Source organism: Anoplophora glabripennis, unplaced genomic scaffold (genome assembly GCF_000390285.2).
Source record: "Anoplophora glabripennis isolate ALB-LARVAE unplaced genomic scaffold, Agla_2.0 scaffold15, whole genome shotgun sequence".
NCBI classification, from domain to species: Eukaryota; Metazoa; Arthropoda; class Insecta; order Coleoptera; family Cerambycidae; genus Anoplophora; species Anoplophora glabripennis.
This window is the reverse complement of record NW_019416279.1, coordinates 2,158,143-2,183,048: the sequence shown is the minus strand read 5'-3', so window position 1 is coordinate 2,183,048 and position 24,906 is coordinate 2,158,143. Positions and strand designations below refer to the sequence as shown.

Sequence of the window (24,906 nt, the reverse complement as noted above, 5' to 3'; positions counted from 1 at the left end):
TATATTATGCATTATGCCAGCCTACCATCAGCATGATTTGCAACTTGGCAAAATAATTCTATATCTCTGATACTGAAGAGATTAAAATGTGCAATTCATATAGTAGGTAATTTTGAATTCTAATTGGCTTGAGCAACATATAAATGAAATTTCTAATAATAAATTAGAGAGGTTTCGTACCTACATGCACCAGGTAAAACGTTTAGAATGTGATTTCACCAAAATAGTTTCAAGTGGGAAAGCAGTTTGTTTATGCGGAAATATTTGAGTTTATTTCGATTTTCCACATTCTAAGAAATATTTTGAATTTTATGGGATTGTGGCGTATATCCAACGAACAAAAACTAGAAATGCAAAATCGCTTATTCTAGAATATTCTGCAGAAGTGTGCGCTCATATTCAAAGTTAATAGTGACTCATACTAATATTTGAAAAATAATCAGTCCAAAAAAGGCAAAAGTGAAGTCTAGTGCTGATTTAAATTTATTTTTATTTAATTAGCAACACTGGTAATTTGATAAGATTGACTGCTTGACAGTTATCAGCTGAGCTGAGTTGAAAGTTGAAAGTTGACTGAGCATTTTTGGGGGTTAAAAATTATTCAAAATTCAAAAATTAAAATGACTTCACAGGTAGTGGAATTATATATTTATGATTTATCCAGAGGGATGGCAGCTGCGGTGTCGCCAATGTTAATAGGTAAAATATATTTTTACAGAAACAAATTTTTCAAATATCTTTAAAGGTTAGGTTGTTTCTTTGCAATTCAATATATTTTTTAGGAAAGAAAATAGACGGAATTTGGCACACCTCCATCGTAGTGTACAATAGAGAATACTTCTTTGGCTCGAGAGGAGTTGAAAGCTGTAATCCGGTAAGTACAAAAAATTTTACAAAGTTACGTAAACTCAAAAAACAAAAATTGGCATTGCCACAATTGATTATTGAAAAACGCTTTGCCAAATTTGAAAATAGACCTAATATTTCACGAACTGCCTACATCTGCCACATATCTGTATTAATGACAAAGAGACTATATATAAATGTGTACTGTGTTTTTGTTTTTATTAGGCTGTTGCATCACTTGACTTACATTTGTATATCATAATTTGCCCAAAAATGTGTGGCGTCTAATTTTAGATTTAATGCGTAGAGTAGGGTTACAACTGTTAGATGGCAGTGTCAGACATGTTGGCTCTTCTGCATGCAGAACCTTTTTATTTGTGAGAAGAAAAGTCTAAATTTGGAATGGCTCTATAAATAACTCAAAGTCCCGTCTGTTTTTAGTGTAGGCAGTTACGAGCTTCATTTTGGATTTGAAAGGCCTTTTTATTGTGTGTGAAATTTCGATTTTGAACAATCCTGTAAGTAGAGAATTCCTTGGTATTTCGGAAGATCTAGTTTATAATAATTATCGAAATATACAATTTCAACTTTTTTGCGTTTACGTTAAGATGAAAAATTTCGTCAGTTCGTGATCATTAGAATTAAACAGAGGTTGTTCACTTTTCCTTGGCTAACTTCTACAGCCGCTAATTGGGTTGGATGTAATTCTAAAAATAAACATTTTTTCTGGCTGCCCCATAATAAAAATGCAGATTATTTACTTTGTTTTTAATCGGCAAATGAAAATTTTTCGAGATAAAATTTGAACAAAACTAATGTGGTTAATATTTTGTTATGTTGTTCCGGGGATTTGTTGGCATTTATTGTTTTCAGGGGGCAACTTTGATAGGACCACCACTAAAAGCTCAAGTGTTGGGAGAAACACAAGTTCCTTATTCTGTCTTTATAGATTATGTGAACGGCTTGTCAGAATCGACGTACGCGTAAGTACGATTAAAACTAAAAAACTAGACTAAACATCGTTTCTTCAAATTAGACAGTTACATGTTTTATTAATATCCACGTTATGGGAAACCCTTTCAGGGGCTCAACTTACAACCTCTTCAAGCACAATTGCAACAACTTCTCCCAAGACATCGCTCAGTTTCTGTGCGGCGTGAGCATACCAAAATACATCTTAGAACTTCCCAACGAAGTGCTTAACACCAGTCTAGGTGCGGCTCTACCCGCCTTAGTAGCTCAGTTGGAGAAGAGCGCGCGACCCATCGCTGAAGAACAAGAGAGGTTCTCTCATAGAGAACAGAGCCCCGATTTCGAGCAGCTCAATTCACAGATCGAGGAGGCAAGGTCAGATGTTAGAGTTAACAGTGTGAAAAAGGATAAGAAAGAATGAGTTTTGCTGGCGTTTTAACTTTAACAGCACTTTTATGACGTTCATTGGTTGATTGAATATATAAATTGTTATTGAGTAATTAGCTTTACTAATGGGACCGCCAGTGTTTGTTGTTGATGCAGGGCATAGTTTAGTCGGCTTAAATCCACAGTGATAGTCACAGTGATAGTATTTTTTTTTTTTTAATATGGAGTGTGCTGAAGATATCAAAATTTTTAATTCAACATACAATAAAATTTGTCACAGAGTAACATATTTTTAAATAAAATTATGTTTCATTTTTAAATTACTTCACAAAAAAAAAACAACAAAAAGAGGGTTCGCGTTTTTCCACTTTTTAAAATGTCTATGCGAGATGGAATTATAGTCAAATATCGATTATAAAATGTTATTCATTTGGCAATAAATTGAAATTATGTGATACAAATCTCTCTGGAAACTTAATTTGATCAACTTCTGTGTATTTTGGGGTTAAACTTGTATAAATTGACGCTATTACAAAATTGTTTCGAAAAAATTACCTACAATACAATTTTACTTTTTTAAAGATTTACAGCCCTTTAAACAATTTGAGTAATTTTTTAAATATAATTCCATCTGAAATATTTCGATTAAATTTGGTAGAGGACTTTTTCGATGTGCAAGAGAAACATTGACTTATTTGTTATCCAAAACATAGAAATCGCTAAAACTACTAGAAACAGTATTTTTATTCTTAGCTATACAGGGTGTCCAACAAAATTTGGTCATAGATTCTTAAGACAAATTTAGGGGACCCGTGTTTTTTCTTTTTGCCAACTGTCCCCTCTTTCGGATTTACAGCCCCCTGAAATCTTCCCCTAAGAAGTCTTTTTTATTTCTCAAAACCATGTTGTACGAGAATCACTAATTATGGTACACAGGGGTTTTATGACATGTGGAATCTCACAGTGCTATACGCTTTTTGGCGAGAAACCCTCTTTAGACACTTTTTCGTGGGCCCCCTTGTCTTTGGAACCAGAAAAATTTGGTTGCAAATTTGATTTTTTTAAAAGTTATTAGTTAATTAGAAAGCCATTGAATTTAGACGCTTTTTTGTCTTTTGACATTTGTTTCGTAAAACGCAATGTTTTTGAGGAAAATGGCGAATCACGATATGCATTCGATCACATTTTGACATTTTTCTCGAAAACATTGCGTTTTACCAAAACAGTATAAAGAGAGAAAAAGTTTCTAATTTTAATGGCTTTCTAGTGGACTGATAATTTTTAAGAAATTTAAATATGCGATCAAATTTTTTTGGCTTCAAAGACAAGGGGGCCCACGAAAAATTGTCTTAAGGGGGTTCCCCGCCAAAAAACGTAGCACCATCAGATTTCACATGTGTACCCTGTGTACCAAATTTAGTGATTCTGGTACAACAGGGTTCTGAGATATAAAAAAAGATTATTCTTAGGGGCGGACTTCGGGGGGCTGTAACTCTAAGAGAGGGCTACTTGGCAAAAATAAAAATATGGGTCCCCTAAATTTGTCTTCAGAATCTGTGACCAAATTTTGTTGCATGAATTTCGGGACACCCTGTACATATTTTGGGAAAAGGATTGTCTTACGAAACATTGCTTTATTTATTGTAAAGAAAGATGTACCTCTTACAGGTCACTCAAAATGCATCGTTTCAGAGAAAAATGTGTTTCAGTTATTGGATGAATATAAAGTAAAGCAAAACAGTTTTTTGAAAAAAAAAAAAAAAACAGAACAGAACTAAACGATTTCTGTAACAATTAAACAAAAAAAAATGTACGAAGGTATTTGTAGGAAGTTTACCGTTTAGGTACGGCCTATTCTTTTCCAAACACCCTGTTGTTGCTTTTTTACTATACTCATTTCTTATGAACAAAATAGTGAATGGATTTCTTTAAAGTACTGTCTGTTTTATAAATCTTTGGGAACAGAACACATCATATCGTAGTCTTTTTCCTTCATTTTCGTAGATTTAGTTAAAAATTCTATCGGTTAAACACAGGTTAGTGTACGTTTTTTTATTATTTTTACGAAAAATATGCACACACTTCTGTAAATAAATATATAACACCAATTGATGTTTATTGCAAGTTGCACCTACATTTCGAAGTAGTTTTGCTTGAATACCTACTTAACGAAATAAAAATATTTTTTAGAGAGAATAATGAGAAATTGTAATTTAAAAAAAAACAGTTCACTGTAGATATTATCTAGTCAATGCTATGTAAACCCTTTATTAATTAATTTACATAAAATAAAGCAATTTCTCTCTAGATTTGAGTTTTTATTTGAATTTTTGTTTAAAACTACTCTTAGAAAGTCAGACAAATGTAAGTATAAACTTTCCAAGTTATTTAAAAGCTGACTATTATACTGTATTATGTACGCCAAAACTTTATAACATACTTATTATTTACGAATATTCCCTTAATTACAAATTCAATTCGTAACGTAGCATTTCACACTCAGATACAACTCTTTCTTGCTTGCCCAACGTCGGAAGACACTAAGGGAGAAGTTGGCCAAAAAGGAGCGTAAAAAGGAAAAGAAACGCAAGAAGATCCTCAAAGAAGGAGGCATAGTCCCTGCAGAACTAAGAGAGGTGCATTATTCACCGGAGAATCATTTAAGAAACTACATATAATTTTTTACGCAGGACCTAGCAATGGCTGACATAGAGACTGTAAACGGTGAGGAAGCGCAGCTTCCTTCAGACCAAGCCTTGGCTCTGGAAGAGGAAGAAAGGCGGGAGGAAGAAGAGAAGAAAAAAGCGAGGGATCCGCCTATCGTGTACAAAGAATTGATAGACGTACGTCGCTAATACGGCCAATTTTCTCTCGTTTTAATTGGATTTTATTTTAGGTTAAAGCAGAGTTCGACGCTCTTATCGGATTGATTGATGGGAAATTGTCGCCCGAAGAGCAGCGGTCTACTGAAGAGCTGCACCAATACATGCTCGGCGATGAAGGCAGCTGGGCGCTTAGTGACGGGTTTTTAGACTTTGTAGGTAAGCATCATCAGAATATTGGCTGATAACGCAATTAGATTTATATAGGAATACCAACGGATACTCGATAGAAATTTAGTGTCTAGCGCTCGTAAGCAAGTGGCCTGTATGAGTTACTTACCCATTACCGGTCAATTACCAGTTACTGGTTAATTACCGATTACCGGTTAATTACTCGTTACCGGTTAATTACTCTTTTTATCTATAATTATGGATAATTAAAAAACACGGATGATGGAAACATTTATTATTTACATAATAAACAGTGTTATACATTTATTTTAAGTACCTAACTATACTTTTTAAACAGTCAATCATTTTGGTCTGTGTTTAACTTTTTCTTTTTTTCTTTATTTTCTGCTCCGCACACAGATGTTGATATTGTAACATTCAATAATATTCTAGACACAATTTATGCAATAACTGTAACAGTTAATTTTAAGACGACATTTTATACGTCTAAGCACGGTAAATAGAATATTGATCATTTTTTGCAAAGAAATAATCGACTTTTGTTTTTAAATACCTAAAAGACCTTCTTACTTTTTAAAATATCGAAAGCATAATGAAAATACAAAACAGAACGTGAAAAGTCAATAAAAATGTATTTTTTGGTGTCTGGCGACGACTTTCACAGACTTTTACTTACACCATTCGAAAGAGCGGAAAAAAATATGTTGATTTAAAAAAAAGCATTCCTGTAGCTGCTTTCTAAGTGCTACAATCCATTTGTTAAGTAACAATTTTGAGAAGCCGAGGGCACAGAATTATAACTAATTCTCCGCTCAGCCACGTGGGCCTTCACGCGAATTACTGTCTTTAACAAACGTTTACATGGTCATTTCTTGATTGAATCCATTAAAAAAAAATTCAGCGTATAAAGGAAATCTTCTACTTTACGAGCCTAAGTTTATTACAAAATATTAAATAGAACAGCCAGAATACCGTTTTTTAGAAAAAAATATATATCGACTGCTATTGGTCGGATCGAGACAATTTTTTTTTATTCATATTTTTTTAAGCACTATTTGATGTAGTTACTTTTTTTAAGTTTGTTAATATTTTTTTATTTTGCAACTTAAGTCTGAAATTTACTCAAACAGGAGACAATGTAATTACCTTTCTATCCTTTTTTATGGAAATTCGGTATCTTGACTTGAGCATAAGATATACCCACTCGTATTTTTTACTTTAATTTTGCAGTAGGCCGCCATTTTAAAATTGGGGATCCGGATTGCGGCTATCTGTTGAGCACCCCAACGTTATGACTTCCTGTACTTTCATCCAATTTCAGTCAAATTCATTATTTTTATTTAATGCTGAAAATTTTGCATATTTCTTATTTACCGCTAATTTTGCAATGTAAAAAAAAATTGCGAGCTTTTGCAAAAGCCTACCCTCGTAGCAAATTTCCTCAGGGACAAAATCGATAAGTATACCTCATGTCGATTAGAGGCTTATTTTCTGAGATAAAAGCGAAAAACTCAAAAAAAGCAATTCTATTTTTTTTATTTTGTTATAAACAATATGACTTCTACAAATACATACATTTAAGCTTTTGTTCTGTATATTTTTTACTTAATTTTAAACCCATAAAATTCGAGTTAGGCACGATTTTTGAAACGTTCATGTGTTTGGTCTAATTCGCCCAGATTATCATCGTAAGATAATTGTCATATGTTACATTCACCTTAATTTTAATGAAACCCTGGAAATTTACTGTAGTGTCCATTTCTAGTTTTCTTAAATTTATTGTGATAAATTCTTTTTATTATAATGTAGGTGAAATATAACCTATTTAATATATGTCATATCTCAAATGTCATTGCTCCTCAGTGCCTACTGATTCAAAGACAAGTAGTACAGTGGCTATTTTGCTGTAATTCAAAGTATTGCTTTGTACCTACTGACACAAAGCACTACATTGTACCTACTAGCGCAAAGTATTGCATTGTACCTACTGGCAGAAAGCATTACATTGTACCTACTGGTAGAAAGCATTGATATGAAAGCTATGAACCATGGAAACATTTGTAGAGCCGAACTAGGTGAAATAAACTTCTTAACTGTTAATATTGAGGTGAACCACTACTCTGTCCCCTTGAGCATTGAGTTATATCCCCAATATCTAAAAAGAGATAAGGTTGTTTGTCAGCAGAATCATCAAACATATACATATACACTCAAAACATGTAGATAGACATTTAAATCTTGTTTCACGTAGAGCACACTAATGATAATAGGCTCAAAGCCAGTCTATGTCTGGTGGTTCTGCTGACGAATAACCCTAGAGCTATTTACTGGATAATGGGATGTAATTCAATGCTGGACAAGGCATGTAGCCCGCAATATTATTTGATTATATTCTATCTATCTATTCCTAATCTAAATTCTTATAGGTAGACTGCTCAACGACAGAGACCTTCCCGTAGACGTTAGAGTTAGATTAATCAACATCTTAGCGATGGCTGCTTTAAAGGACGACGTGATTCTGGTGTTGCATCAAGACAGGAAGGACCACGTTTTGATGAATTATGCCTACGAAATTGACAGGCTAACTCCCCAAGAACAAGAAGCCATCGCTCTATTCGTAAGTATAGCTAAATTCTGTGGTCCAGTGGGACATTCTACTGATCATTTTCAGATGGTGAATATGTTCGAGAACCTCAGCTCTTCCGAATGGTTGTTATACATCTCAGAATGGACGTACAGCAACCAACAGACGAGCAACATTCGGGTTACGACGAAAGTGGCGGTGCACAGCCTCCTTTCTGACCTGCCCGTCCTCCAGGAGCGGGGCTCCGCGATCATCCACAACCTCGCTTGCAAGGAGGTAAAAACCGTGGTCTGTATCTCTCCGTACTAATGATTTAGTTTAGATTAAGAAACGTGACACTGTGAATCATTCTTTCCGTTACTCGTCCTAAAAAGCAACTAACCTCTTTGTGTTGCTTTCCTGTTTTTTTTCTGTTTCACTTATCGTACGTTCATGCGTTGGCGACGAGAGTCGTTTTTATTTGTGGAATTGTTGTTGAGACAGGTACTCTGTTCAGATTTGTATTTTCAGAAATTCAGAAATTTTCGGATTCGCCAGTTTTTCCCAAAAGGCAGCTTGTCAAAGGTTAGCTTTATGTGACAAATTATTGCAGTCTGCCTAACCACTCATCGGCTGTCATGTAATCTTGCACATTCATATTAATTCTGCATCACGACTTAGAAGCGATTCGGGTGTACGCTGACGGCCATATCCTATGGTGTATACAGGGTGTTTCGGAGAAAATTACCAGAATATGACTTTTTAACATATATTTTTTTTCTATATTTTTTCAACTAATTCTTGTTTTTCAATATCAAGAATCTAGGTATACAAAGATATCTAACTCCACAAACAAGATTCTTCATTGCTGATATTGCAGAAAATACTTGTAACTACTGTACGTGCTACATGTCTCAAGTGGCATTGAATTATACCCTCAATAACCAGTAAACAGCTAGTAATAACTAATTATCTAGAATAAAATTGATAAATGCTATGTAGCTGTTTACTAGGTATTGTTGGTATAATTCAATGCTAGTTAGGGGATATAGTCGACAGAGTAATTGGTTCTCCAGATTTTAGGAGTTTTTGTCTGCGGGGTTAGACATACATCTTTAACATACTCCAGATAAAATATTTTGGAAAAAAATGTTTAAATTTGATTTTAGATAGCTTAATTTTAAAATAATATTAATAATGTTATCTGTAGTATTTTTGCCTCCTGATCATAAATCCGGTGTCAGAATTGAGCTATCACATCACAGAAATTTCCTAACCTCAAAAAACAGGTCAAAAATAGCAAAAATTAACAAAAAAGTGCTAGGAAAGATACAAAACATTTTTTTTATTGTATTTTTTTTTGTATAAAATTTCATTTTTTCTTGAAAAGGGTACTTTTATTGGAACCACCAAAAACACATGGTTTTTTGATAAAAATTCGATTGACTGTCCCAAAGTCAATCAGCACCTACTCTGTAATATCCCTTGAAAAAAAAAAATAAATAAATCGATTTATACCTTAGCACAATTAGCTTCATTAAAAAATTATGGCAGTGAGTATTAAAATGAATTAAAAAAATTTTTTGAATGGTACCAAGATAACTCGATTTAACTTGTTTTATTTTCATCCAAGGAGGCTATGCTTGTAGTATGGTTCATTCTTTTCTGAACAACCTGTATATTAAGCAATGGAAATTTTGTTCGACCTTGGAACAGTCAATTGCGCTTTTCTCAAAAGCTTTGCATTTGCAGCAATTTTAACACAATAGAAAACCTAACCTCAAAAAAGTTGTCATAAAATTGTCACTGTGAACGATCGTGGCCAACGATCTCTTATCAGATGGTGAAAAAATAACAACACTGTCATATTGCACCCTCCAAAACTTAATTGTACTAATTTGTTATAGATTATTTTTTGGAAAAATATATCTAAAATTTTATTTAAAAAAATTTTCTTTGAAACTATCAGAAACAAAAGACGATAGGTCCCAAATTTGTGGTGCCGTTTTCGTAAACACCCTGTATATGGTCAAATGATACTTTCCAATAAAAAGAGAATGGTTATAGTTGAATGAAGTGTTCTATTTGTATTCTAAGATGTGATCGTATGCAAGCCACATTGAACTTTTTCTTAAGTTCAATTGTTTCCACATTTCAAAGATATTGATTTTATAACTCTCATCGTTTATAATCATGCTATATGGGGTGTTCAGTTACTAAAAGACTATTTTCAGGCCTATCTCGAAAACACCAAGCAATTTTTTTCAAATTTGACAATGCAAATTTCATATAAAATGATCAGTGGCCAGCAAAATTGTGATAAAATCCCCCAGTATTATAATTCAACACATTTAAGTAAAAGGTTAACGTTACAACTTTCAAAATTTGCTTAATGAGCTTCTGAGATATACTTGGAATAATTTTAATTTTTCAGCTTCAACACACTATTTTTTTTTATCCCCCTTAAATATTAGCAAGTGAGTAATTGAACACACTGTTTTTAATTTAAACTTTGTGCACTTTAGTCTTTATTGCCGGTCAAATTATTTGCAATGTGGCTTGCCCTCTAATGTTTCTTCACGCAGACTAATACAAAATTTTTCAAACACTAAAATTGCTCTATGAAATAAGAAAAAATCAATCCTTCCAATGTAGCGTGTAAAATTTAATTTCTACTCTACGGATAGTCACATAAAAATCTATATTGAATTTAATCTGCACCATTTAACTAAAATTATATATATTTTCAGCAATAATGCACACATTGTTCATCGCTCATCTTTTCCGTTTGTTTTAACTAATTTGTGACAGTGTCAAATGTTGAAAAATTAGGATAATCTTCAAATGACACAATCGGTTTGGTGTTTAAATTAACTCTTTTTATCGTTATTACGCACATTTATTTGTTTTTAGCTTGGAGAAAATGACGGATTGTGTCATTAGATGTTGTTTAATGATAATTGTTTGGAGATATGTTTACATAATGGAAAATAGTTCACGATATTAACTGATAAATAATAATACGTCGCAAAATAATACTTCGTTGCCAAAAATTAATTTGAGTTGTTAAATATCGCATATTCTGTTTGTAAACATATAAAAAATCAGTTAAATTAGGACCCGAACCAATGAGAGAGAAAAAATTATGGCTTTTAGGTCTTTGACGACATAGCGGTTGAGTTGACGATGGCCCTGCTTCAATACTTCAACTCGAAACCTTCTGAAGAACAATTATTCAGGTGTATGAAAGCGTTGGCGAAGTTTGTGCAAGTATCGACACAGGAGGTTCCTCAATTAATCCAGATGATCGGACCCGATCCAAATTCGTTCAAGGGCACTAGTGAGAGGATTGACATTCTCATCGATCAGATCAGTACAAAACTGCGTTAGGTTTATGCTTACTACTATTTATTTATATCTGTTTTTGTTATAAATCGAGTTATTTATTTATCTATAGGGTTTGAGTAATATTGTGCAGGCGTCTATGTTGACTTTTATAGCATTTTATGAAATTTTTTAACATTGTAATTTGTGATTTTTTTTATAGAACTTGCCTCCTATTGAATTCTATAATTATTATAAAATATTTAATAAATCATAGAAAGTAAGTTACCTTCGTTTTAATTTAAAATTGAAAAAGTAAATAAAAGTAAAATAAAAAATTTAAAAAACCAATACGAAATTCTAACTTTAACTTGACATGAACCAGTGTTTGTTTTAGTTCACTTCCAGGACTTATTATTTTTAAATAGAGATGGGCATTTTTTGGAAACTTATGTCACGGACATGTCCGTTAGACATGTTGATGAAATGTCCAGACATGTCAGAAAAAGTACTTTTGATCTTGAATCTAATAAGACACCTATGAGTGACGTCATGTTTTCACAGGTCACTGCTCGAGGGTACACAAAGCAAAATATTTTATTCTAATGAATATGTGTCGATATATTTTACTTATTAGGTACCTACCTTTATAGACTTTTTTATAAACTGGTTTCTAATTTTCACTGGACAGCCATTACACTTATTTAAATGTTTTTCCATCCTATTAGTGTTCTTAAAAATTGTTTTTGAGCAGAAGTTACATTTATAATGATTTTTACTCAATTCAGAAAAATATAACCAAACTGTTGATTTTGACGTCATACTTCATTTATGAACTGTTTGTGTATTAAATATTAAATTAAGAATCAACTGATTGTTATTTACTAATCCTTAACTTTGCCAAAAATAATAAAATATGTACATATAAAGGTTATATTTTTAAAATGTCAGTTTCAGTTAAACAGTTACCAACAAAATTACAAGAAAATGGCTAAATATCTTTAATTTTATATGTCCCAAACTCAAAAATTTTTTGCGGGTTGCAAATGCAATGAATGCAACAAATAATTCCGCGCATGCGCATACAACTTTCCAATCTTGAAAAATGTTCTCAGGACATGTCCACTTTTCACGACATGTCCAACTGACATGTCCGCGGCACATCTCTATATTTAAACATTTTTGAGATTTTTAAGGGCATTACCGATCCTGATCATATAATCTGATATGACCCGGAAACAAGAAAACAACTACGAACATGATGTTGATGGGATCACAACGCGCTTAAACCCGAAACCTGCAACCGAAAGAAAGCAACTTAATATGTATGAGTACCATTTCATGTTTCGTAAAATATTAAATTGATTTACTATTACTACTGATAGGTAGCTAGTAATTGATAGATCTAGTTTTTAGTCAGCCAACCAACGAATTCTAACTCGTTGCAGCCAACTTATTAGAAAAATCTGACATTTGCAATTTTCAGTCATGAAACATGAGCATGAATTTTATGTCATTTTAAATACCTCCATCGTTATTGCAAAATACATATAAAATAGTTAATCAAAATTTGCAGTTATTTTAAAGCTACCTGACAGTTTTATTTATATAAAATGAGGTAAGCCTAAACATTCGTAGACATTTAACTTTTCATAAAACATCTAAATAAGCAATTTATAAATAAGAAAATACAAGAAATAATTTTTTAAAAGTATTTATTTCAAGACAACTGCAGCACATATCTGCATTGATTTCTGGGTTTTAATTTTTTCTAACTGTAACTTGAAAGGAATTATGCAATTATCCTTAAATGAAAAAAAAAAAAAAAAAAAACGAAAAATCAAAAGGTGCTTAAGCACCTTTTGTTGACAATAAAATAAACCACATACCTACCACGGGAGTCTATTTTTTATATATCCTTATCCTTACCTCTAGAGATATTATATTTGCCATGGTAATGCTTTGCCAATTGCCAGTTAATGATACGTTATATAATAACTCCCATGGTTTGGATAAGTATTATTTGAGCTTCAAGTCCTAAATAAAGATTAAACGCGTACCGCAAATGATCGTGTTTACCCATAATGACATTGACTGTTTGATATATCAATTTGTACTCAAAATTTAATTGTAATATATTAGATGAAAACATTAAGTTATTGTATAATAAACATGTAATTCAAAATTGTATAACAATATATTGAGTTTAAATTTATATTTCAAGTTCAAGGTTGGCAATACAGATTTTCCACCAAAATGGCATCTCGGTACTTTATATCTAGGGATTTTTTCATTTTATAGTTTCAATTCAATCAAATTGAAAGAACTCGAAGATAAGATAACCTTGAATATCCCAAAGTTAAACAAATTCCATTCTTCCTCAGGATACTTTAACAACTCTTAACTCATCCAGTCAAGTTCCAGTAGCAAAAACAAATTCCTATAGTACACGTAATTGTCCGATTTAGGTATTGAATTAACGTAAGGTTAGTATGCGTGGATCGAAGGTTAATAATAATTTAAAACATAATTTGTGTTCTTAGTATTTACATTGGTTTTCACTGTTCTAATTTTATCCCATGTTGTGAAATGTCGATTTTTGATTATATTTATTGGCGAATAGTGGATACAATTAGTTTTATTCTTAATCTAACGGGTGTTTTCAGTTCTAAAAGAATGGCTGTGGATCTTTCTTCTCCCAAGGCAGTGTTTGTCAAGGATCTCATCAAGAGCGATAAAATTGTGATCTTTTCCAAGTCATATTGCCCTTACTGCAAACTGGCAAAAGAGGTTAGTTTTCTAAATATATACATTCAAAATTTTCTAAACCAAATAATCTCGTAGGTCTTTGATAAAATGAAGGAAAAGTACACAGCCATCGAGTTGGATGGTAGAGATGATGGAGAAGAGATTCAGGGTATTCTGGGTGAAATTACTGGGGCTAGAACTGTAAGTAAAAATATTTCGTTGTGAAAGATATATTAATACATGTTTCTGTAGGTTCCGAGAGTTTTTATTAAGGAAAATTGTGTAGGAGGAGGTTCTGATGTTAAAACATTATATGAGAAAGGTGATTTGCAGAAATTAATAGCTACTTAATTTGGTACTTTCTTAGTGTATTTCAATATTCCAATAATGCAGTACTTATGATGAAAAATGTTAAATATTTCCTGTACTTTGACTATACTTATTTGCATGTTGTTAAATTTTATGTATGATTTAATATTTTAAATACAAGCTTGAAAAATTCAATTTTCATTTATCTAATTATGTATTTCAAACAATTTCGAAATAATGCCACAATCAAAAAGTTTGTGTAGTTTTAAAACCAGAAAAAAATGCTTTTAAGTTATATACAAGTAGATACAATGAGATTGCATACATTTTATCACAAAATGCTAGTTTTCTTATCTTTTTCTGAATGGCATTTTTACTATATGTTATTTATTCTATCATTAATGTATCACTTATGATAAACAAACTAATAAGAGCAAAAAAAATAGCAATTAATAAGCAGTAGATAAAATACATTTAATTGGTAGGTAGGTATAAGAAATTTACAGAATAAGCCTCATTATGGCTGCATTTACATATATGTAGATATATCTTATCAACCTGTACAGTAGACCTTGTAAGTGCATATTTACCATTTAAGCGCTAACTGTAACTGTGTTAATTGCATAACATTACAGTACCAATAATTAAAAAAAAACAAGTATGGAAGTAGGTACTTGACAAATACCTTCTAATTTCTAATGAATATAAAAATAATTAGAGTTTTGGCTATACTGTCCACAGCCTACTATTTGTGGATATTTGCGTAAACCCTGGCAAATCTTTCAGAAACACGTAATTCATTTTCATTGTCTAAATATAGTATATGGGGTAGTCTAACTTCCTAACCTATACAGGACGTAATTTTCTGCGGTTTAGTGCATATGTAAGTGTAATAAACGTTTTGTTAGTGCTTTCTTGTGATACCGTCTCGAAATAATGGATATACCTTACGGCAAGATTGCTATATATTTATTAACATTTCTGGGATACATTTACTCTGGCTTTGGTTCCGGTCTGATATACAATCTGCGGGATGCAGTTTTGGCCGCAGAAAACGTGTTTGGGGATGTAATGAAAAACGTTATCAACGTCGCACAAAAATTTAGAACAATGCACGATGTTTTCGATGCCGCAGTTGAAGAGGATTGCGTTTTCAAATGTCCGAATGGTAAGTGTAACTAAAAAGGAGATAATAAAGACTTTGCAAATAAAAGAAAAATGTTATTCAAATTATCGGTAATAAAGTGCTGTTTCGTATAAATTAAATTAATCCTATATCAAAATTGTATAAACATTCAATCAGCTGATTGGATTGACGGATTGCCATTATGCGAATGTTGTTTGTGGATGGTAAAGCAACAATATGGTAGTGACACTGGTAATTATTGCGAGTCATCTTCCTAAAAATTGCTTTCAAAAATTCCTCGAAATATGTGTAACTTTTGGATGGATTTTTAAAGTAAATAATTTTTTTTGGGTAATTGTGTACTATACCGCAAAACTCGCAAGTGTACATAGAGGTGGTTTTCCACTAAACGGACAAAACAAAACACAAACTTGTGTCGAATAAAACAGAACTGTAACTTTTCGCAAACTTTTCGAAGACTGGCGTGTTTTGCGACAGTTGAAGTTTTGTTTTTCGGGTCCCGCTTCAAATATTGCCTACTCCTAATTCTTGAGGGTGCTGAACACGAATCTATTATTTTGTGAGGTTGAATACAGTTTAAAAAATATATAACAAAATTCTAATTCGTACATTCAGAGAATTTTTGTATTTAATTAGGCAAATTATTAGCCCAAGCCTATAAATGGCGATATATTTTTTTAAACTTTTCCATCACCATCACTCTTATAGTCTTATATCTTGAAAACCAGTGGTAAGTATTACACTTTCTGTTCTAGAACAACCAATAATAGGTTGAGGTCTTTTGTCTGACATTCCAATGAACCACATCAAGTTGTGATATAAAAGGAAAAACACTATTAATAGTGAAAAAACTTACAGGCTTATGGTGTCTCTTCCAAGTATAAGCTTTACCGTCAAAAAGATCCCGTCAAGTGTCATGTGATGTGCATGGATATCTGATTGCATACCAGTGTTGCCAGATATACCATTTGTAAATGAGATCTCATATTTTTCACTTTTTATTATATAAACACCGATATATTTTTAAAGTCGACATAAGAATTATGCGTGTCTAGTTGTTAAACTGTGATGTGATACATGCACTTATAAAAAATACATTCTTTGTTAAGATAACTTTTATTTTAAGAGAAAATTATTGCTTCCTGACTAAAACATAAGAAAAGTAACCTTTTAGGTTAGGTTTAGGTTGTTAGTTTTTTGTGTAGCAAATTTTAAATTTTGAATCAAATGTTAGTCACTCATTTTCGTTGCTTCTTTTATAAAAGCAAATTACTTATATATTTTTTAATAACTGACTATCATTTACATACATTTTTTTATTTATTTTGCGGATTCTCATTGTTATTTTAGAATTCTCTTGTATTGTTACAAAGCATATGCGTAAAGTGGTCTGTGGCATAAACTATAGCTGGCAACATTGCTGCAGATGACGTGACGTTACAGGAAAAGCACTAAAATATGCTTTATCAGGTTTTTGGCAACAGATTTAACGTGATATGTTACTTCTGCGGCAAATACTCAAATCAGATATTATCAACGAAATTATCTGTTTAGGAAATGGAAGGGTATTTAGTCAGAATCACGTACTTATAAAAAACCAGATTCATTATCAAAATAGGTTATGTTCTCGCCACAACACAAAATCTACAACAGCGATGGAAGAAAACGTGAAATTTAAATTCACAGATTATGATTGTATAGGATTCGACCTGGACAATACCCTCGCAAGATACAAAGTGGGAAATATGATAGAAATGGAACATGATATAATATCGAAATATTTAGTTAATAAAAAGGGTTATTCCAAAGAGTACCTACTGAAGCCCCTAGACCACAATTTCTTGATCAAGGGCTTAATAGTAGATGATGAAAATGGAAATTTACTACGAATAGCACCTGATGGTAAAATAATACAAGCCACACACGGCACAAAATGGTTAACTGTGGAAGAAATCGAAACTTATTACCCGAATAGGAGGTGGAAGGCTACAGATCTGTTTTCCGAAGACCCTCTGCAAACTTGGAATGGACCGTACTCGGAAAAAATGAGGACGTTACTGGACTACTACGATATAATTATAAGCTTAATTTTTGCTAGGGCTGTTGACTCGATAGATAAAGCGTCTGATGCCAAGCATGAGAAAAGGGTTTACAACATTTGGCCTGATGTACTAGAGGCTGCGGTGTACATGTTTAAACGAGAACATTTCCAGACAAACGAAGGCGAGTACTTTCCCGAGATTAAAGCTTACCCTGAAAAGTATTACTATAAATGTAGCGAGGATTTGATCAAGTGGCTTGTAGCGCTGAAAAATAAAGGCAAGCAGTTGTTTCTATTAACCGGTTCGCATGTAGATTTTGCCTCTCACACCGCTTCTAACACGATAGGCCCAAATTGGAGGGATTATTTCGATATAGTCGTATGTTACGCTAAGAAGCCCGGGTTTTTCACCCAGAAGAGAGATTTTATTGGCTTAGACGGTTTCACTGAAACAGGCCCCATATCTCCGAAAGATTTAACAATAGGAGGAATGTACACACACGGAAATTGGTGTGACTTGAAGGATTTCCTTATAAAGCACTCGAAAGTGGAGAATCCTAATGTCCTGTACGTTGGTGACAACCTCGTGCAAGACATCTACACACCTAACGTTATCTGTAAATGTGACACGGTGACGGTATGCGAAGAGTTAGAAGCAGAGAGGTCTCACGGTTTTACAGAAAAATGGCATCCTGATTGCCAATTTTTAATCTCGACTGTGTGGGGTTCGTACTTTCACTGCAAGATTACAAATGGTATTACCAATTGGTACCATATTATGAAGGAGCATTCGAGGATCTGCGTGCCTAGTTTAGAGTACGTAGCTACGTTCCCAGTAGATCACGAATTTTCGAGAATCTCGTAGAACTTCAAGTCTATCCGAATGTAGTTTGTTTTATTTGATATTAAGTCTAAGCTTCATGTTTTATTGTTAATTTTAACTGTTTTTATGTAGAGTTTATAGAAAATTCACTTTTTCTTTGAACAGGGTGACCGAAAACCGATGGCTGGCCGCCGTTACAGGAAAATGGAAAGAGCAAATAGAAAACCGCAAGTGGGCATCTTGAGAACTTTATAAGTAATTGATTGTTCAAAAATCTGTGACCTCATCGAAATTATTTTTTCCAATTTCATATATTTTTTTAAACAAATGAATACTCAGTGAAAAAAGTAGATTTGATTCTGATTTTTGAGGAAACTAGGAAAGATTTGAAATTAGCAGTACGACTTTATAGAAACAAATGACTTATGTCAATAATAATAATATCAGTAACAGACTTGATCGAACCAGTTTTTTCTCTTTTATATCTTTTGAACAGAGAGATGTCGAAAAACTTTTTTAATAAAAGTTGTTGAGAAAAATTAGAAATTTCATGCAATGTAATAAAAGTGCGTGAAATTGGGAAAACCAAGCACTTACAATGCCATAAAGGACCCCATTTGCGGTTTCCTATTTTCTCTTTCCGTTTTCCTGAAATAGCAACCATCCGTTCTGGATCACCATGTTCATATATGTTAAAGTTTATTTAAAATACTGTAGGGCTGTTTTCCATGTTACCGAGATATAAATTTGAAAATGTTAAACTTAGTATTAATAATAAGTTAGTACGTTCTAATAATAGTTCTCTGCCAAAAAACTGAGAAATATTTTTTTATTACTTTCACTGCCATTAAAATGCAATATATATTTTTTAAAACAAAATTAAGAATTTGTAAAACAGATATTTTATCAAAAGGTTGTTCGTTTATAATTAAAATGTTATTTCTGTCATAAAAAATAAATATGTAGACCATACAAGATTTTGTCAGTACAATAGTATTTTTGCATGAATAGAGAAAATTGATACCTACATTATGGTGATGTTATTTCACTTAGTTATTATAATTATTTAAAATGGACATTTCCCTGATATTCCCATCAATATAATGCTCATCAAGCCGGTGTGTGGGAAAAAGGTTTTTATTAATATTTTGAAAATAGGATTAAGCCATGTCTTGCTTTGCTGATTATTTCTGGCACTAAAAAGGGTTATGAGTGTCAATGATACTTTCACAGTTGTTTAATGTTTAATTTGGGAGAAACTTAACTTCATTACTCTTACTAAGGAAGTTGCATGGGTAAAAAAAATATGTCCAAGTTATGTCTATAAAGACAAAATATTTAAAATATGTAGATGAGCGGCGGAGCGGCACATATTACGGTCCCAGCCATCTAGCAGACGTGGTCTAGAACTAAGGCCGGTTGTCTAGCTAACCATTCGCAGGAAGCGACATTTTTGTATCGGTGTCTTCATACAACTTTGCTATCCATCAGAGTGTAATTTTGTATCAACGTAATTGAATTTGAAAAATAATCATTGACTTCTTATTTTGCTCTGTGACACATAAAGAAAGATTATATGACATTTTTAACAATTGCACTTTTAAACTGTTTACACTGATCCTATCCTACTGCCAGAACAGAGATCACTAGATTAAGTTTATCCCGGTCCTGGTTCAATATAGAAATTAGAGATGGGGAGGTGACAAAATTAATCGATTTTTTTTCTCTACGCCTAAGTATAAGTATTTTTGCAACAACAAAACGTATAGGTACCTGTATCTAGGTATATTGTTAGGGTTTTGTCATTTAAATTTTCAACATTTTGCATTGTTAATGTTATTTTCATAGAAGGGGGTTTTATTTTTAAACTGAATAAAGTTTAAATTACACATGTTTCTGCATTTTTGATGTTTAATAATAATTAAACATTATAGAACTAAAAGGGTATTACGTATAAAACAAAAAGTTTACAAACTACCCGAATTTTTAGATATCGTTTTATTATAGAGGTTTCCCATTTCTTTAGGAGCTCATCCAAAGCCAAACAAAAGTCACAAACCAAGTGCCGACGGTTGTGGGTCTTTCGGCCTCAAAGTTAACACTAACTACTTACCGATAGGGGAAATGACAAAATGTTGCGACGATCATGATATCTGCTACGACACCTGTAACAGCAATAAGGAACTTTGCGACGTAGAATTCAAGAGGTGCTTGTATAAGTACTGCGACACGTATAAAGATACTGTTGCAGGCAGCAATATAATAAAAGGCAAGTTCCAGTATGTTAATTAACCATTACCTTTTATTTTACTGCTAAATTTGAAATTAGAAAAGGCTAGGAGCGCTATCTGGTGTTTTCTTATGGCATGATGTAGTTTGCGCAGAAAACAACAGATGGCGCGAGGTGAGTATTTTAATCAGAGCCAGTATATGTATAGAGTACCGCATTCTTTTGCCGCGTCAAATGCCGCCGTCGGCGCCATGTTTACTCCTAGTGGTCAGTAAGTCAGTATATCTACAGTCGTGGCACGTTAAAGTTCAAAGGACCAGAGCAACGGACCGGGCAAGTTCTGATAAAAGAATTGTGTCAATTTTTAGAGAAATGCCGTGTTGTTGTTCGGTTAATTGCTCTGAGAGATCAGAGAAAGGTACTAGATTGTTTTTATTGCCTCAAGGGCCGAAAAATGAATCAAGGAGAAAACAGTGGATAAATAATATTAACCGAAAAGATCGTCTTCCCGATCGTGCTTATGTTTGTGAGGTAAGAATATTTATTAGTGTATACTTTCGTAATTACATAGTTTAATGTGTATTATAGAAGCATTTTACAAGTGATCAGTTCGAAAATAATCGTGCTGATGGAAAGAGGCCATTACGTTGGAATGCAGTCCCTACCATATTTTCACATAAAACGGTTCCGAAACAGAGAAAACCACCTATGATCCGATGCGATAGAAAACGAAAAAGTATGTACCTATTAAAATTATTCTACTGAAACTGAAGGCTTTTAAAACTAAATTTGAATTTGTTAATAGGTTCAGAATGTGAAATACGAGAGGCAACTGTGGTGGAAAATTTCAATGAATTAGATGAGACTCCCCAAGAAGAAGAAACAAATCGACGTATATTGGAATTAAAAAGGAAAATAAATTTAGCTCAAAAAAGAATGAGGAGAATGAACGAGGAAGTTAATACGTTGAAGAAACAAGTGCATGTAGTTTTTAACAACGACCAAATCGATTTTTTAAAAAGAGGAAAGATGACTGGACGTCAGTGGCAGACTGATACAATTAAGAAGAGTTTGAAACTATATTTAACATGTGGTACCACAGGATATGAAGAATTAAGAAAACAAAAATATCCATTGCCATGTATTCGAACACTGCAAAAGCGAATAGAAGTGTTTAAGTTTCAGTCTGGTATATTACACGATTTGTTTCCTTTACTAAAAACAAAAGTTGAGTGTATGAAACCTCAAGAAAAGCAAGCTGTTTTGCTAATGGATGAAATGGCTTTGAAACCTGGTCTTGATTATGACAACTCTACCGGTGAGATATTGGGTATGTATTTCATGGTATTAAGTAAATCGATACTATTAACATTTAAAAATTACAGGTAAGCCTACAATTCCGACTTCAGGCGGAAAAGTTTCAGGTGATAAACTCGCGACGCATGCATTAGTTTTCATGCTTGCAGGTTTAACAACGAGGTGGAAACAAACAATTGCCTTCGAGTATACAGAAAACTCCTATGACGCAAATGAAGTCAGTAAAACAGTTACGGAAATAATAAAAAAGTGTTGCGAAATTGGGATTGATGTCTGTGCAGTAGTGTCTGACATGGGCCCTCAAAATCAAGCATTATGGCGTATACATGGTATTACTTGCTCAAGATTTTCAAAAATAAAAAATTCATGTCCTCATCCCTGTTTTCGCGATAAACTTGAAAAATTGTATTTTATGCCAGATGCACCTCACGTATTTAAAAATATGAGACTTGCTTTGACTGATGGTCATACATTTTACTTATCCGATGAAGTTATGAAGCGTTTTAAATTACCATCTAATATTGTAAATCTGGAGCCTGTTAAGTTACTCATATCTGAAGATGCCAAAGTCGATTTGAAGGTAGCACCTCGACTTAAAGAAAATATTATACAGCCAGGTCATTTCGACAAAATGAACGTAAGTTACGCATTAGCTTTAGTAAATCGTGATGTTGCGGCAGGAATTAAATTTTACATTGAGCAAAATAAAATTGATAAGAATTGTTTCACAACTGCATGGTTTTTTGAAATGATGCATAAATGGTTCTGTGTGATGAATTGCCGTTCCACTAAATTGGCAATAAGCCGCGATAAGGAGGAAGAATATTTGAACATAATTTCTTTTCTCAAAGATGTCTTACTTGTAATCGAGTCTATGAAAGTGGGCAAAAATGGGCATTGGAAACCTTTTCAAACCGGAATATTGTTGGCAACACAAACCGTCCTGGACATACAGAATACTTACATTAATGAATGTAATATAAAATATCTGATGTTAGGTCGATTTACTCAAGATGCATTAGAAAATTTATTTTCTAATGTTAGATGTAGAAATCCAGTGCCGAATGCCAAAGAATTTAAAACTGCATTGCGTTTGATATCTTTGTCACAATTTTTTTCTCCTCCAAAACATGGAAGTTACGGGGTAAGCGACTCAGAACAACTGCTTGAATTTTTAAAATCCAGTAGACACACTACAGAGGAAAATAAAGATGATGACATTGAATGCGAAGAAGAATTAGTACTTGGTTTAATCGACTTTAGCACAAATCATACAGTACTTACTCATTCAGAAAGGCAATCACTTTATTACCTGTTGGGGTCATTCGTACTAAAAATAAAAAATGATTATAAAAATTGTGATAATTGCTTATCTTCGGTCATAACACGTAATGATGATGAATCAATAAAAGACATTAGCAAGTTGGTTGATCTCAAATGTTATAAAGAAAATGCACTGCTATACCCAACAAAGTATATTTTTGACATTATGGTAACTGCTGAAATATTATTTCGCAAAGAATGCGATAAATTATTAACTGGAAGCTTAACAATAAAGCGATTAACAAACGAATTCATAAATGTTGCTGTAAACAGTCTTCCTACATGCCATAATATTTTTGCAAATATTCTTGCAATTTTTTTTAGAACGCGGTTGTATTTTTTTTTAAGAAAACGTTCTGATGATCTTATTAAAAAGACACAACAATCTGTAAAATGTGGAAGCAGGAGTATTGGAATGAGAATTGCTACAAAGAAAGTTTAATGTAGATATTTTTTTTAGTTTATTATAGCTTGATATACAGGGTGTTTCAGGATTATATGCAAAAATTTTAAATACGAATTGGGAATCGCAAAATAAGAAAAAAGTTCCTATGGACGTATGTTCGGAAACGATTCGTTAAGAAGTTACGGCCGTTTAAAAATGGCGGTCAAAATCGAGTTTGAAATTATTTTCTCATATTTGAAAACATAAAATCCTGAATTTATATCTACTGAGACCTACTACCTGATTGTAATAAAGAATTATAATAAATTGAACTTATTTCATGTTACGTCTTACATTCTTATTATTTAGACGAGGCACCCAATTAGATTAGTCGTTGAAATACAATCAAAAATTTTATTTTATTTTTTACTCAAAAACTATTTATATCATGATAAAGATGAAAGAGATGGAAAAGTTTATAAATTAATCTGTCTCTCCAAAAGATGTATTGCAACAATTGAAGGCCTAACGAGTGAGAATGTTTTCATGAAAAATATTCAGGGTGTTGTTGATTTCACCCGTTCCAAATAAGATTATTTTAACGAAAAAATACTGGTTAGATGGGCCTCGATCAGTATAATATCTGTACCAAAATTCAGGATTTTATCTATTTTCAAATTTGAGAAAAAAATTTAAACTCGATTTTGACCGCCATTTTTAAACGGCGGTAACTCCATGACGAATCGTTTCCGGACATACGTTCATAGGAACTTTTTTCTTATTTTCCGATTCCCAATTCGTATTTAAAATTTTTGCACATAATCCTGAAACACCGTGTATAATATAATTATTGATATGTATATATAATAGTCTAATATAGTGATAATATATTTATTATAGTTGTAGTTATAATATAGTTAATATTATAGTTTATTATAGCTAAATTATAGCTATTAAATTTGTCAGTTTGTTGTTCTTAACAAAGAACTTATATGTATACACTATTTACATAAATATAAATTATATATCTAGACTAGTTTTTAATAAATCTTAGTATTTATAAACACATTTTTGTTTTACTTCATAATTCCTAAAAAGTAAGTTTGGAAACGGATTAGAAGTGAGACGCGCTTATTAGGAGCGCACTGGAGTAAACATGGCGGCCGCCGGTCAGAATGCGGTACTCTGTTCATATACTGGCTCTGATTTTAATTTCAAACTCTTTTTTTCAGCTTGTAAAGGGACAGCTAAAATGTTGTTCACAGGTACCCTAACGCTGGGTTGTAGAGCGTATCTGGATGCACAAAAGAAGGCGTGCTGGTGTCCTTCCTACGGATGGAAGGACAAGAAAAATTCGAAATATACAAATGGCGCTGATGAGCTGTAATAGTTTCTTGTGTTTAGAATTTTTTTGGATCTGTTTTGTTAAAAAAAATGATTTAAAATAAAGTGTTTGTACATGTATGCGAATCGTTCA

The 24,906-nt window shown here is 32.6% G+C and overlaps 4 protein-coding genes across 5 annotated transcripts; all 4 read left to right on the top strand.

The window, feature by feature from the left end:
* The first annotated feature begins 177 nt into the window (after positions 1–177).
* On the top strand, positions 178–11,337 carry LOC108905651. Its single transcript, XM_018708609.2, has 11 exons — positions 178–699; positions 783–874; positions 1,720–1,829; positions 1,930–2,193; positions 4,709–4,841; positions 4,896–5,048; positions 5,102–5,246; positions 7,646–7,836; positions 7,891–8,079; positions 8,314–8,367; positions 10,939–11,337. Exons 1-11 carry the CDS (start codon positions 621–623, stop codon positions 11,170–11,172), a joined length of 1,644 nt encoding a protein of 547 aa, XP_018564125.1. The 5' UTR covers positions 178–620; the 3' UTR covers positions 11,173–11,337.
* A 2,103-nt stretch (positions 11,338–13,440) lies between these two features.
* LOC108905223 (glutaredoxin-C4) lies at positions 13,441–14,358 on the top strand. 2 transcript variants are annotated; one of them, XM_018708026.1, is made up of 4 exons: positions 13,441–13,592; positions 13,773–13,896; positions 13,951–14,055; positions 14,107–14,358. In XM_018708026.1, exons 2-4 carry the CDS (start codon positions 13,783–13,785, stop codon positions 14,203–14,205), a joined length of 318 nt encoding a protein of 105 aa, XP_018563542.1. In that variant the 5' UTR covers positions 13,441–13,592; positions 13,773–13,782; the 3' UTR covers positions 14,206–14,358. The 2 variants fall into 2 exon arrangements, with proteins under 2 accessions (XP_018563542.1, XP_018563534.1); XM_018708018.1 differs by lacking the exon at positions 13,441–13,592 and having other exon boundaries at positions 13,629–13,896.
* A 432-nt stretch (positions 14,359–14,790) lies between these two features.
* On the top strand, positions 14,791–24,893 carry LOC108905451 (group XIIA secretory phospholipase A2). The gene is made up of 3 exons (XM_018708324.2): positions 14,791–15,331; positions 20,201–20,443; positions 24,662–24,893. The coding sequence occupies exons 1-3, from the start codon at positions 15,100–15,102 to the stop codon at positions 24,814–24,816; spliced, it is 630 nt and encodes a 209-aa protein (XP_018563840.1). The 5' UTR covers positions 14,791–15,099; the 3' UTR covers positions 24,817–24,893.
* Positions 16,758–19,146, top strand: LOC108905444 (5'-nucleotidase domain-containing protein 1). The gene has a single exon (XM_018708310.1). It carries the CDS (start codon positions 16,807–16,809, stop codon positions 18,214–18,216), a length of 1,410 nt encoding a protein of 469 aa, XP_018563826.1. The 5' UTR covers positions 16,758–16,806; the 3' UTR covers positions 18,217–19,146.
* Positions 24,894–24,906: the final 13 nt, after the last annotated feature.

Coding starts and splice junctions, on each gene's coding strand:
- LOC108905451 (XM_018708324.2), top strand. CDS start 15,100: ATGGATATACCTTACGGCAAGATTGCTATATATTTATTAACATTTCTG. Junction 15,332..20,200: donor CGTTTTCAAATGTCCGAATG/GTAAGTGTAACT, acceptor CCATTTCTTTAG/GAGCTCATCCAAAGCCAAAC. Junction 20,444..24,661: donor AGGCAGCAATATAATAAAAG/GCAAGTTCCAGT, acceptor TCTTTTTTTCAG/CTTGTAAAGGGACAGCTAAA.
- LOC108905223 (XM_018708018.1), top strand. CDS start 13,696: ATGTCGATTTTTGATTATATTTATTGGCGAATAGTGGATACAATTAGT. Junction 13,897..13,950: donor ACTGCAAACTGGCAAAAGAG/GTTAGTTTTCTA, acceptor ATAATCTCGTAG/GTCTTTGATAAAATGAAGGA. Junction 14,056..14,106: donor AAATTACTGGGGCTAGAACT/GTAAGTAAAAAT, acceptor ATGTTTCTGTAG/GTTCCGAGAGTTTTTATTAA.
- LOC108905651 (XM_018708609.2), top strand. CDS start 621: ATGACTTCACAGGTAGTGGAATTATATATTTATGATTTATCCAGAGGG. Junction 7,837..7,890: donor AAGAAGCCATCGCTCTATTC/GTAAGTATAGCT, acceptor GATCATTTTCAG/ATGGTGAATATGTTCGAGAA. Junction 8,368..10,938: donor CAAAAGGCAGCTTGTCAAAG/GTTAGCTTTATG, acceptor TATGGCTTTTAG/GTCTTTGACGACATAGCGGT.
- LOC108905444 (XM_018708310.1), top strand. CDS start 16,807: ATGTTACTTCTGCGGCAAATACTCAAATCAGATATTATCAACGAAATT.